The sequence below is a fragment of the Trachurus trachurus genome (assembly GCF_905171665.1).
Source record: "Trachurus trachurus genome assembly, chromosome: 19".
In the NCBI taxonomy this organism is placed as follows: domain Eukaryota; kingdom Metazoa; phylum Chordata; class Actinopteri; order Carangiformes; family Carangidae; genus Trachurus; species Trachurus trachurus.
This window is the reverse complement of record NC_139913.1, coordinates 15,811,731-15,826,539: the sequence shown is the minus strand read 5'-3', so window position 1 is coordinate 15,826,539 and position 14,809 is coordinate 15,811,731. Positions and strand designations below refer to the sequence as shown.

At 43.5% G+C, this 14,809-nt stretch overlaps 1 protein-coding gene across 3 annotated transcripts in view; it reads left to right on the top strand.

Annotated features, from left to right (window-relative positions):
* The window catches only part of jmjd1cb (jumonji domain containing 1Cb), a 108,312-nt gene that overhangs the window by 31,501 nt on the left and 62,002 nt on the right, over positions 1-14,809 (top strand). For all 3 annotated transcript variants that reach the window (XM_083994333.1, XM_083994332.1, XM_083994331.1), the window contains exon 2: positions 12,224-12,427. In XM_083994333.1, coding sequence (XP_083850459.1) covers positions 12,224-12,427 — 204 coding nt within the window. The remainder of the gene's footprint in view (positions 1-12,223; positions 12,428-14,809) is intronic.

Sequence of the window (14,809 nt, the reverse complement as noted above, 5' to 3'; positions counted from 1 at the left end):
CACAGTACAACTTGTGAGATAGGCATCACCTAAAATTTCATGAAAGATCTGCCCACTGTTGTTTTTACAAACATCCAGCAGCGACTCAAAGCATCACTCTGTTGGCGTGATGTAACAAGTAATCAGCCCTCTGTCTCTTTCTTCCTGTGCAGGATGGATAGAATACTAACACACGCAGAAGCGTGCACAGTCCGCAGGCAGGCTCACAGGCTGGAGAAGGCAACAGGGATTTTCCCATACTGCCTCTGCAGCGGCTGCCCTAGATTCCACCGAACAATTGTCTCGATGCAACTCAGCTATTATTAGAGCTGTATTATCGGGAGAGATGGAGTGAGTGAGGAGGAAGGAAGGGAAATGCAGAGAAGAAGAAAAAGTGGCAGAGAGAAAAGAAAAGAGTTTTTTTTCCTTCCAGTTTGTGTCCTTGCCTCCTGCTGAATATTCAACACTGTCTCTTTTGGTGCTCCCTACAGTATTCCATATTTAATAGCTCTGTATTGACACTACAGTATGTAGAGCGAGACAGCCACTTCATTAGCAGTGCACATGTGCACACCAATGTTGTTTCCTCAGCAGACAGAGCTGATTTGCTGCTTAATAATGCCTGAACACACAAATCTGACCTGATCACTTACAAATGAAGGGCAGACAGCCCTAAAGGTTGGACTTGAGAAACAAATTGGAATTGCCTGCAAGTCTGCGTCTATAAGTCAGGCAGTCAGCAGTCTTTGAATCATGTATACAGGCTGCAGTAAATTTCAAGAGGAAAAGTGCTGCTGGCTGCTCGCCACAACGTTTTCCTTCCTCCTCTTTTCTTTTTCAAATTCAACTCTTTCTCCGTTACTTCTATAGTACACGCTTGACATGCACAGGAGCAACACAGTACAAGTCTCTAAAAGAAATGCAGCAGATATGCACTGGTCAGCATAGTCTTCATGGTACATGTTGATACGAATGAATCCTACAGTAATGACTGCAGACTGGACTGTACATTTCAGTGTTGGTTAATAGGCTCCATTTGCAGCTTGGCACCAACTCTATGTGCTGTGGAAGGATACTAATAATTTAGGATGTATACAGGATGATGCAGGGTACAGAGTACCATATGGTCCAAAACTTATAGGTCTCTGCAGAGGAGAGTGTAGACTCTGGAACAGATCACAGGTGTGTGGATCGGCCATGACATTGAAGCAGATGATTGGTTTTAGTGTTTTGGTTGATTGATGTATATCCATGGCCTAATGATCTGAATCATTAGTCATTTGATTTAGAAACCTACTCAGTCAAAAATCCACAGATCAGTCATAACATTAACACCAGTCACCAACCAGTTTCGTCTTTTTGTTGTTACATGTGTATTTATTATTCAGTTTAGAAGTGTTATGTTGAATGAGAGTGAGCCTCGGACACAGTCGAGAAGTGAAACATTATCACATCAAATCAAACAGCAGGCTGTGGTTTTCTCATGGAATAGTAAGAATACCAAGCATCTCCTTTAAAGGTACAGTGTGTAAAATGAGGGGAAAACAGTGGCATCTAGCATTATGATTCTATTATTTATCTATTAAATAATTCTATTGTTTGTTTATGAACGTGAAACTCTTGAAACAGGCTCTCCGGTTGGCTGGATTTTCTATTCCGTACCAACATGGCGGCGCAAGATGGTGACACTCTCTAAGCAAGACCCTTGATATAAAAGAAGAATAAGGCTACGAAAACAGATTTTATTTTATAGCGATTATACACTTATACAAATATATTCATTGGTAGTATTAGATTTTGCCAATAAACCTTGACAAATATTACACACTGGACCTTTAAAACAAGAAAGACAACGTCACACCTCTTTGTGAGGCAGCACCTTGTCAGGTAGAAGAACTGTATAAACTCAGGTGACGTATTACAGAGGTCCACTGTTTACTTTGATGTCTCACATGTGTCGGGGCTAATGAGCTGCAGTAGCTAAGTGAACACGTGCTCTGTGAGAACATGAGGGCTGCTGTGATGTATAGCAATAGAACATGTGGAAACAGGTCACAGATAAACCAGATTCAGCCCCAAATGTTTGGCTCAGGAGGAAGTGTTTGCGTAAGTATTTTCCTAGTAATGCGTCTACAACAACACTGAGCTATTTTTGGATGAGCCTTTTCCTTCCCTCTCTTCCTCTCACCTCTCCCTCCCCCCTTCTCTCCTGGGCCCACACATCCTTCGCAAGGAAGAGATGAAGGAGGAATAAAGGAGGGGGGGAAGCAGGGTCACATCACTCTGCTCAAGGCTGTTTACTTTGCCGCTCACTCGCTTGCTCTCCATCTCTCCATCTTTCTTTTTCTTTGTCTGCTATTTTTTCCTCCTCCTCTTCTCTTCTTCCTCTCCCCACATTTTCCTCATTCCTCCCAAATCTCCCTTGTGCGTTTCATGTCTCTGCTCTTTCTGTCGTTCTTGCCATCTTGTGTCTGCTCCGGTTCCCATGTGGGCTTGACGGAGAGAGGTAGAGCGAGACAGAGAGAGAGAGAGAGAGAGAGAGAGAGAGAGAGAGAGAGAGAGAGAGAGAAACAGAGCGAGGGAGAGATGACCTTGTAGAAGAGGGGATGTCTCTTCATGCTGTCATTGAGTATTACTTCAGCTCATCTGCTCTCTTATTCCGTCCCTCTCCTTCGCATTACTTCCATCCCAGTGAGCGTCCACAACAGAGCCATTCTTTCCCCCTCGCTGTCTCTCTGTCTCTGTTGTGTTGGATCTTTAACCTGGTTGGACCATTTCAAGATCATCTCCTCTTTGTGATCTTGTTAAACCGCATTCAGAGCATTTTATTGGTTTGGTGACTTTACCGACACGTTACAAATCTTTTTCTCGACCTTATCTGTCTGGCCGTGTCGCCTGGATGTAAAGGCGTTTGCCACGGTGTGTAATAGGTGATCTCTAGTCTACACATGGACCTCTCTCAGAAGAGGTTTCTCTTTATGGTACTTTTGCATTTTTATTATGATGGTGTCAGTGAGAGAAATAGAAAGAGGGCAGTTAGAGGAGAGGATGCAGCACAGGGCCCAGGCTGCACTGATGAGACGGTGTAAAGTGTGACAATGGCCGACAAAGTCAGTAATTATTACCTAGAGCGCTAAAAAGTGCACGTGTTATTATGATATCTGGTCCATTCCTTAGATCCATTCCCACAGCAGTAAAAACCCTCATTCTGACACTGCAGGCGTGAAAAGAGTGATCTATGCAACCACATGCAACACTCATGTTGTTAACAAGAGTGGTTTCACCTTCAGCTAAAAGCATGCAGAAATCCCAGCCATTTATTTAGTTGGTATTTTCTAAATGATATGTATGATTAATATTCAGTTTTCACATCAGGTCCTACGGTTTCTGCATCAGAGCCCCGCAGTTAAATGTAAATGCTCTTTTTCCTCACAGCAGTCCGGACAGGTTTAATGACTGTTACAGAGCAGAGGCAGAATATGTGGTGAAAGCCCTGCACCCCTTGAGCAGAGCAGGATCTCACAGTTGAAAGCTGCTGTGGAACCGCTGAACAGCTCCCATCATGTGTCGTATTTGCATTCGACCCAGCTGGTTCCAGCCCTTCATCTGTTTGTGTCTCTGTGCTCATGAACTGTGTTTTAATCCAGTGAATGATGATGCTGTAGTCATTCACATGTTTCTCTGTTCCTGCTGAGACAATAGAACAAGCATGAAATAGTAACTGGTTACTCTGCAGCTAAAACGGCAACTATCATGTCACCAGCGGAATTTACAGACATCTGCAGAGTCATTTTTGAAAGTGTAGCTACCAGTGAGAATTTTGAAACACTAAAAATCACTCAACCAATTATATAACTTGATCACATACATGGCTGACTGATGGAGCACATCAAACCCCACCGCCCCTACAACACAGCATGTAAACATGATGAAGGGAGGTGGTGGGTAATGTAGCACACAAGGGGCTGATACAACGTGTTGAATATAAAACGTTTTTAAAGATGACTTTAAAGTAGTGTGCGTGTGTGCAGGAAGAACCAACAAGTAGTTGATGGGCTGAAAAATGTAACAGGAGGCAGTTGATGTGTGTGTCTGTGTGTCAGCAGCACACACAGCTCAGTCCATTCTTCTTGAGGGTAATAATGCATGATTAGCTGCTGGGTGGCCAGATTGCCATTCCTCCATCTCTCTCTCTCTCTCTGCCCCTCTCTGTCTCTTTGTCCTCATTCATCTCCATGTCTTACAGTTGCCCCACCATTCTCCCTTGTAGCAATTTCAGTAGTCATAAAACCTTACACACACACACACATACACATAGAGTCTCTCTGAGTCTCTGTGTTTTTGTATTAGGAGAGAACATCAAACGTGTCTTTGCCCACAGCAGCCCTACTTGAATTTCTGTTTTGCATGATGAGATTTCTTCTTCTCTGCTCACTCTCCCTGCTTGATGAGATTTCTCTCTCTCTCTCGCTCCCTCAGTCTCTGTCTGAGTCTTTCTTGGTTGTTGGTAATTGCGAGGGGAAGCCAGCCAGCAGCCCAGCGACTCAGAAGCTGCTTCATATATTTATGTACCTCTGGGGGACCATCTCTCTATCAAAGTCTCTCTCCCTCTCTCTCCCCCCACTGATTGATATTCTTTAGGAGTAGAAAGCAGCAGCAGCAGCAGCATCATTTGGTCCGTTGTCAGGGACGAGGTGCCTTAGTTACAGTGTTGTCAACCTGGCTGTTGTGGTAGGCTAGTCACTCCATTTCCAGGAAGCAAGATTTTAACCTTATCTCATCCATCCTCCTTTATTCTGTCCTAATCCTTTTTGCCATTAGTTGCATTGGACATCTTTCTCTCATCTTCATTTACTTGATGTTTTTTTGTCACATTCCTTCGATTCTCTTCTTTTGTTCTCCCCTTAATCATTCCTTCTCCTTCATGCGTCATTTTCTGCTGTCTGTCAGTGATCATGCTTTCCTCTTCATCATTTTCATCTTCTTCACATCTTTCATTGTCTCCCTCTGTGTCTGTGTCCTGCCCTGTGCCCCTGAATCCATGTCAGCCACCACCTTGTTCTAGTTTTATTGCTCTTTCATTCCTGACATGAATTCATTAAATCCCCCCTTTCTTCTCTGTTTTTGCACAATTTAATTTTGCTTCCTTTTTGTACTGTTTCTTCCTTTAAAAAAAAAAAAAAAAAAATCTATTTTGTAAAGTCTCTCCATTGTCATTTTGATATTTCTAACCAGGTCTAAGTCAATGATTCTTTTCTCTTTTTTTTTTACCTCTGATTTCCATTTTTTACTGAGTCATTCCTGTCCATCACCAACCCCCTTTGTTTTTGTATTTATCATTTCTTACTCATGCTCCTCATTAGCATGTGCCACTCATGCTGTGTTCTTATGTTGTTTTCCTTTTCTCTCATTGTCTGTCTCCTCTCAGACCCTGCAGGTCTGTGCCCTTCATGATTCCACATTAGCACAGCAGTGATGCAGCTTAGCTGCCGTCTTCATCTCAGCTATTTTATCACATTATGCAGTGGTATTTAGTTGAAGATGTATTTGTAAATGGTTCTATACTCAATAATGTTTAAAGACAGTCCTGCTGCATATTTAATATAAATATGTGAAACTGTGTTTTTAGAGCCTTTCCCACGGCTCCTAACAGGTGCTTCCTGTTTGCTTTAATTATCCCTGAGACGAGGCTGGAAGTTGAGTCTTGATTTAGTCCACCTGTGGATAATTGACTTGATTAGACATAGTTTAGACAGTGAGTTTGTGAGGTCTGTGGAGCCCTCTGTACACCTCCGATGGAAAAAAGAAGCTGTTTGTAAAGCTGTGAAGCTCTGACTGTTCCCCGGAGTTCAGTGACCCCAATAACTGTGAAATACAAGTTGAGAAACACCAAAGTCTTTTCTAGAGCTGGCCGTCAGACCAAACTAACTGAGCAGAAATATACCGTCTTTTTTGCAAAGATGCTCTTGATATTGACAAGTACCCTTTAATGAGAAATATACAAGTGGCTCACAATAAGACTGAGCCTGGTTTGCTGTGACGTTGGCTCTGATGTAAAGTCTCCTCTGGCAGGACTGGCTGCCTGTTGCTAAATACAGTGGGAGGTTTGGAATTAAATCCCCCATCTAGTAGTCAACTGTGTGTTCTATGTATGTGCACTGTGATTGGGGTGTGGGGTGGGGGTAAAGGGATAAAGGGGTCTTTTTAGCCTGCCTGCCTGGACTACATGTTTTCTGTGCAGTCAAGCTCAATAAATCAGATTAGAGTTTTGGAGAACGGGATAGAGCTTACAGTGTGTGTGTGCATGTGTGTGTGTGGACATGACTTACAACAGGGCAAGGCTGGGACTGAGAGACAGGCAGATAGAAAAGGAAGAGGGTCATGTAGCTGCTTGACAGCCTTCACTTATCAAAAGGGTTAAAACAGCTCGAGTGAAAGTGGTGAGGGTCGGTGATCCAGGACTGTTGACACTTCACATCCAGGTCATTCCAGCAAAACGAGAGCCAAAGGAGAGTTATAATTCACATAAAGAATGAGGTGGAGTGAAAATCCCACATTCTCTCAGCTTCATCGTTATCTTGACGTCATATTGGATCCATTATTCCTCCCAGTGGCAGCAGTGTCTCCGCTCTCGTTTGTATTCTATACTCTGTATCGCTACGTGTTTTCTCCAGCTTTTTCTGCTGTTCTATTTAAAAGGCAGATAGCGCTGCTCTCCCTGCATTGGTTGTTTGCTTTCACGCCTTGTGCTCATTGGCTGTCAGCGGCCTCTGGTGCAGCCAGCCAGAAAGCAGCTCTACAGCCTTTAGTGATGGGCAGATTATACATTGTGCACAGCTAAACACACATCTACCTCCTGTACACCGATAGTCACAGTCATAAAGCTTATATGAACATCCAAAAAACAATCACAGAGATGCTTTCTGCACTTTATCAGGAATAGCACACTAACCCTGTAGGTCCCTTCAGCCGTGTGGAAACTGACACCACTGCATCACACCATCTCCGCAGATTTGTCAGCTGCACACTCAAGCTGCCAATCTCCCGTTTTACCTCATCCCAAGGGTTTTCTACTGGATTCAGGTGACTGGAGAGGTCACAGGAATTCACTGAACTCACTGACACGGTCATGAAACCAGTCTGAGACGACTTTAGCTTTGTAATATGAAACATTTTTCCTGCTGGAAGTAGCCATTAAAAGACGGCAAACTAAATGGATGAACACGGTGGGCATCGATACTCAGACAGACTGTGACACTCTAACCATGATGGATCGGTAATAAGGACCTGAGCTCTCTGTTCTGGGCTGACGGCAGCAGCAACCTGCAGCCACAGTGTGAAGAGTGTCCTGTCTGTCAGTCCGTTCTCCTCATCACCACAGAGCTGCTGCTCACTGGATTGGTTTTCTTTTTGAGTTTTTTTTTTTCTTTTTTTGTGCAAAATTTCTAGAGACTGTTGTGTGAAAATCCAAGAGATGAGCTGTTTCAAAAAACCAACACTCACTCATGCACAGCCAGTCACACGCTGCTGTTTGATGTGAACATGAACTGAAGCTTGTGACCTGCATGATCAATCAGGTGTACAGGTGTTCTTAATAAGTGCAAACACAAATGACTGTGCATACTCTGTCCTCACCCCGGGCCTTACATTGGCTTCACACTAGTTATTACAGTACACAGAATAACAAAACGATTATTGTATTAGTCCTGTAGGAGGCATAATTTCAGTCTCAATCAGAGGAGAAGGTGGATTACATTGTATGGATGAGCTGACTGACTGAAATGTGTTCCCTGTTTGAGTCAAGTGTAAATTTTCAGTTTGCACCAGTAGAACCTTTAATCTATATGCAGGGCTCCACACTGCCTCTACATGGAGGCAAAAAGTAAATGTTTTATCTACTTACATGTGCAGCCAGTAAATGTTCCTCTCTTTTTTTTGTAACACTAGTGAAACGCCTAAGGGGCGACTCAAAGAATCCTGAATCTGTCTTTGCAGCCAGTGTGTGTGAGGATCATGAATGAGAAGGAAATGTAAATATTTGCTTTGCAAGTTGAATTACAGTGTGTGTCCCTAAATTCTTTGCTTGCACTCCTAAAATTAAAAATGTTAAGTTAGGAGCCACTGTGCTCCTGCTACAAGTTATCCTGGAGCCCTGATATGTTTAGTATGTGTGTGTTGTTACGACCTTCCACTATGAGATGATCTCAGTGAGTAAAAGCCACCAGTAACAGGATCTATTGATGGTCTGGATGCTGCAGACACACTGCTGAATGATAAGCAGTGTGACGCAACCAACCCAAATACCATCACCAGGTGCATCACTACAGATTTGTGGAGCCGTCTGAAAAGCGAACGCCTCTGCCAGCTCTGAGCTCCTGAATCATTCAGCCACACATAGTCACACTCACACCATCTGCACAGTGTGTGTGTGTGTGTGTGTGTGTGGGGGGGGGGGGTCGCACTGGACGCTCAGCTTCACTCTCATGTGGAGCTCGGTGTCTTTAATGAGCGCTATGGGCGAGCCTAGAGAAGAGAGCGCCACGGCCTGTGGTGAGGGTGAGAGGCCATATTGATAAAAAACGGGATGCTGTACAGTGTTGTACGTATGGCTCCTGCTCTCCTTTGTTCTCTCCCTTTGTCTCTCATCCTGCTCACTGTGGCTGATAGGAGCCTACTGATTCAGAGCTGTGTGAGTGTGTCTGTGTGTCCATGGCCAACGCTCACTGCTGCCTGCAGTTACTGTGGCAACAGACTCACCAGACACTGAGTTTCCTCCTCTCCCTAGCATGTGTATGTTTCTCTCAGCTGAATAGCCGGTGTACTCGGTGTACCGTCTGTGTGCTTTTCTTTGTTTGGACAGAATATAGCAGCGTCTCTGCACTGGACGTGTCAGGGTTGTTAAAATGTCTTCTGATGGTCGTCAATGCACAGACAGATGACACTGACAGCAGGACAGAGTCTGTCTTTCTGTCCTCCCCCTCTCTCTGCAGCCCTCACCCTGTGTACGTGTGTGTGTGTACAGTATATGTTCCTAATCTGTACAGACAGATATGATGCAGAACAAAGGCACCGCGACGCATAGAATCATTTATTCCAACCAGTTGCTGTGTGTGTTTGTGGTGAGGTGTTTTTGTTCTGCAGAGAGCTGCCACGCATAACTCAGCCTTAGGTTTAGGCATTGATTGCTCATAGGATCAGGAGGATATACAGTATAGCTGTTGCTACTGTGGTGCACTCTCTCACACACACACACACACACACACACACACCCTAGTGTTAATTTTTCCTGCACAAAGAATTAAAAGGCAGCTTTCACGCTTGAATTACTAAAAAGGCACCTCGACAATAATAAGATTGTGATTCTGTGCATGCATAGTGAAGACGGATGCCAGGGTCAGGCCAGGTGAAAAGGCAGTGGGATGATCCTTGAGTGTTGGAGAGCACCATTGACATTACAGAGAGGAGCACAGGCCAGCTGCTGCAGGAGGAGGAGGAGGAGGAGGAGGAGGAGAGGCACAATACGGCTGCATTTTCCTTTGACTGATGCCTTTGATCTGAATGCTGTGGTGGCTGCCGTAGTGTGACATGCTGAAAACAGGAAACGAGCTGCTGTCGCCGTATTGTTTCTTTTCCATAAGAATTTTACCCTTTTTATGTTTCTACCTGTACAGCAGCAAGTCAGAGGCTTAGTAATGTAATGCATCGATTTATTCTTTTCATGTCTGCCCTCTGTGGCTCTACACTGGCAGCACTTCAGAGTGTCACACCCCACCGTACTAACAGTGCCACTTTAATGCAGTTAGAGTGTGTTAGTGTGATGTCCATAGGTTGAGCTCGTTTTACACAGCTTTTCATGGCTAAACCCACCCCTGCACTGTGGCTGTTGTGATGTCACGTCATGCTGCGCCACAGTGTGCATGGTATGGTGTCAGTGACATGAACATTGTAGCCTATCGAAGCAGAGAAACATCACTGTGATGGTATCCATCGTGGTTTTATGCTTCTGCATCATCACGGGGTGGATGAGTGGTTCACAGTGCACCAGGTTCACATCCTGAGCCAGGTCTGTGGTTTAGGCAACAGAAGCTCTTTGGTTACGGGTTAGGAAAGACTGTGGTTTGTATTGTGCGTCAAGTCACTTTGAACTTCATTATCTGTATTAAAGCAGATGGTGTACTTTCTCATACATGTTTTGAACAATAGAGTTATAAACAAAGATACATTTTGCGACACATCAAAGTAAAATAACTTCCTGCATCCTGTGACCCAACCCAACAATATTACCACAAATGTTGTAGGGCATCGTGATAATAATTTCTAATTGACACTGTAAGCAGTTAATCATTTAATCAAATAATAGTTGAAGAATGTAGATGATGTCATTAAAGTAAGTGCCAGTTGTGCCTCTAAATGGCATTAAACTGAAAGAAGAAGCAGTTAATTATAGTGAGTTAATGACACTCACCTGAACTCAGCGACTCAGGCAGTGACAGATGGAGGTGAACCCTTTGTTGTCTGGGGTGAACTGGAGATGAAAGAATGGATAGAAGACGGGAGAGTGTCAGAGTGACGGGTTAGAGCTGATGACGGTAGAGAGAGCAGTGTGCTGGTAGCTACTGATATACCTGAAACAGAGGAGGCGAGGAGTCAGATGACCTGATAAAACAAAGAATAGAGACAGGTAGGTAGATTAATAGACGACAAACACAACAAACAAAAGAGGGGGCACACATGGGCGATACAGAGATGCCTTATGCCTGTCATGGCTTCCTAAAAGTAAAGCCAGAACATGTTGGTTGGGACCACGGTTAATCATAAACCCCACCCACTCCATATGTGGGCCGCACTCAATAAAAATCAATAGAACACATCAAATAAATGTTTCCCAATGATCATTTCAGTCATTTTAGTGCTCATTTATCTGGTACATCTGGTTTTTAATTAGTTATTTAATGCTGTTAAAGGGGGTCTGATAGATTGACAGCTGTGATTGACTCACAGTTGAATCAGGTGGATGTATGGGCGGGAGTTTGATCAATGTCTGTTGGCGTCACCGCACAGTATCAATGTATGCAGTCATTGGTGTGCACATGCACACCCACACACAGATGCACGCTGGCATAGCAAGCTCATAAACTAAGACTGCAAACAGAACAGGTTTTTGTGACGTTAGGAAACCTCATGTGATCAAATTGCATTTAATATTATCTGCTGCAAACAGCTGCTATATTCTACCCTGAACTGGGTGCGTGTGTGTGTGTGCTTTGTTTGTCTATTAAAATGTTGATTTAATATGAACCCAGAATAAAGTCATCCTTCCATCACGTTTGGAGCAAATCAGTTCAGTATTTTCTGCATAATTCTACTGACAAACAAACAGACCCAGGGTGAAAACACGAGGAGGTGATCAGATGTGGCATGTGTCTCACGTGACACGAGTTTATATCCTGTGTAACACTGCATGAAAAATGCACATGGCTTGTCTGACTGGTCCATCCCTGTTATTTCTGTCGCAGTTTCCATCAGAGGTGTGACTCCTCTGCCTTTATCTTCTTCTTTCCCCCTTCCTCTCGTTTAGCTTGTACTCTTACTCCTTCTCTTCCTTCCTGTTCCACTCCAGCTCCTGTCTTCCTCCTGTTTCCTCTCTTTCCTCTCCAGCTTCATGAGAGTTTGGCAGCTTTTAGGGTTCCTGTTACATGGGGCCCAGGCAGCAAATGTTTTTTTCTGTGTCTTATTTATTCATTCATTCATTCATTTGGTAATATTTTATTTAGAAAATAATTAAATAAACATCTGAACTATACAGCTCCATAACGACACCAGAGCCAGCCTTCACCAGTTTGATATTGTGGTTGGTTAGTGAGTGTATGAAAGAGGTTTTACCTGTTCGAAATAACAAAAGAAGAAAATCCATGCTGATAATGTGGAGAGTTGCCACGATCAGCATAACGGAAACATGCGTTTTTTGTCCTTGTCTTTGAAGTTAAAGGGCCTGGGCTGGATTCAAACAGGGGGACAGGATCCATCCAGCTTTTCTTTCTTCTATTCTGAGTGTAGGATTTGGTGTTAAATGGTGCGAGGCCGACCTGCACTGTGGAAAATGTTTAAAAATCCCAACCATTCCCTCTGAAGTCAAATGTCCAAACAGTCGGCTCCAAACCCAGTCAACATACTCAACCAAACTGCACTGGCTTATTATGGTTTGTCATGCTAATGAATTCTTCTTTCTCTGTGTGTTGTACAGGTATATGTGGAGTTTGATGATCAGGAGTGGGAGAAGAGAGAGTGGGTCAAGGTCTATGAGGATTTCCAGCTGTTTCTACTGGAGCACCAGCTGGTCTGGGCCAAGAGGAAGGAGGGAGCAGGAGGAGGAGGAGCAGGAGCAGGTGGAGGAGCAGGAGGCCTGCTGCAGGCAACCAAGGCCAAACACATACAGTGGCCTGCCCTGGTAAGACCTTTGTTTTCTATTTATAGGTTGGGCACAGTAATAGGAGCAGTTAGCCATGTGACTCTGCTGTTGAAAGTTCACTGCAGTGTTTTCCCCGAGACCATTCTGATCATTCTTCATCCTCACTCTGTCGCTGTCGCTGTTGTTGTTGTTGTTGTTGATGTGTCTGTGTCCATGGAAATCGGTGGTTACTGAGTGTTCAGCCTTGTCCTGGTCGCCATCAGAGAACTGTCACTCTTTAAAGTCAGTGTCTAACAGTGGATCTGCAAATTATGTGACTGGGTCTTTGAACCTTTCAGAATCATTTAAGAAACTTAGATTGTGTTTCCACCAGAAACCAGAAAGTTAATCTCTCTAGTTGTTGGGCAGTAGTTCCTGCCTGTGTACATGTGTACGGCTTCATTCACAGTAATGAAGCGCTGGGCGATACACTACTAGAATCAACAGCGAGACATCAGGTGAAGGACTTGATGTTTACTGACACTCAGGCAAGATTATAAACCTGATTACACTTCCTGAGTTGTCAGAGATAAAGAGATGAGATGAGAGTGAGAACACGAGCCAGAGATGGAGGGTGGCCGTGGAGACAAGGAGAGAAACGACGCTAAACTTGTTACTGAGTTTATTTCATAGCAGAAGGAAATAATCAAGGACTGATCATTTATACAGTGTAACACAACGCACATCAACACTGTCTGCCAGTCTAGTTCTGCCTTGTTTTCACATGTGAATGTGTTGAAGTAATAGATAATGCAGAGTACTTGAATTAGTAGTTATCTTGCAGTGAAACTTCTCACCAACACCGTGTCAGAAACCATATACTGATAACAGATGAGCAGCCAGTTGAAACAGAATGAATGCTTTGTGTTCAATGTGACACTGCAGACATCCAACCAGAGATAATACAGCCTGTCATAACTATTGAAGTTCAACATAGATTCACACAGTATAGCAGAGGATCTGATTTCAGGATGATGTTGTTAACGTGGAGCTTGTGTTTAAAGGATTATTCCTGGACCTCCTGGGTTTACCACGGGTTAACGCTGCAGGGCTCCTCACTGACTGTACACAGTCAAGTAGCAGCTGAAACCACATTTCAAATGTATTTGAGAGTGGTTTCAACTAGAACGTCTCACTCTGTTGTGTCTGTGTGTGTCTGTGTGTGTGAGTGAGAGTTATCAGTGAACACATCTGCACTGTGATGCTGCGTCTGCTCTGTGGGTCTGTCATCACACACACATACTCTCATGCTTTCGTGTGGTGGTAGTGTGGTTGCTGTGGTGTTTTTGTTGTTGTTTGTGTGTCAAGCTGTCACACACACACACACACACACACTGTATCATACAACAGTGCTTTGCATAAATATGCTCACGCTGTAGTATTGCGCTTGTCTCTGGCAGTGGACTCATGTTTTTGTGTTGCTGCTGACTGAAGGGTTTGGTTCATAAATGTTTGACATTGATGACATTTAGTCTTGGACTGTGTGCATATTTGTTTGTGTTTGCATGTGCGGCTTCAACTGTGTGTGGAGTGTGTGCATGGAAATGTGATTCAGTGTTTTGGTTATGTAATAGCGGAGTGCATAGCGCCATCTGGCACACGCATGGGAGATAAGAGTTCAAAGACTTCTACACTCCAGTTTAACTGGTTGTTTTTCTCACTGTCTGCCTGCTTTCTTCACTTATTCGTCATATCACTGCCCTGCTGCCATTGTCATAGCAACAACATCAAAATCTAGTACAGAGACACACGTACAAGTGGGAAATAAAGCTGTGTGCTTCAAAAAGAACTGAGTAACTGATTTTAGAGCAGTAAATGTCAGATAGCTCGTTCAGTTTTAATTGATATTAGTGAAATCATAAACCTAAAAGATTTCAAAGGTACACATGAAGCAGAAAATGTGAAAAACATTTATTTCCTGCAGGACTGACTGTTTTTGTAGCTTGAATGTTCTTTTCATTGAAAGCAGCACCTTTACAACAAAGGACTGTTCTTCACACACACACACATCCACACACAGAGACAGTGACATTGAAATACCAACGCTTCATGTTGCTTTCCTAGTTTTCTGTGGTGTTAATAGGAATTTTAGCTCATTGAATAAATACTTAAAGTCACAAATGTAATTGACAGGATCTCGGCAGGCAGACTGGAGTGTCAGCTAAAGCTCTGATTCATTACTGAAGTAATGAGTCTAAAATGGAACAAATAAAGTCTGGTTAATAACATCAAGGTGCTCTACAAATACTTATGCTACACTTGTCCATGTGGTAGATTCAGTATCTTGAACCTTTACACAGCACTAACTCCATCATGCCACACTTGCCACTCTGCAGCTCAGATAGAAATAATAAAAATGATGACCTGAGTCTTTCTGTGAAG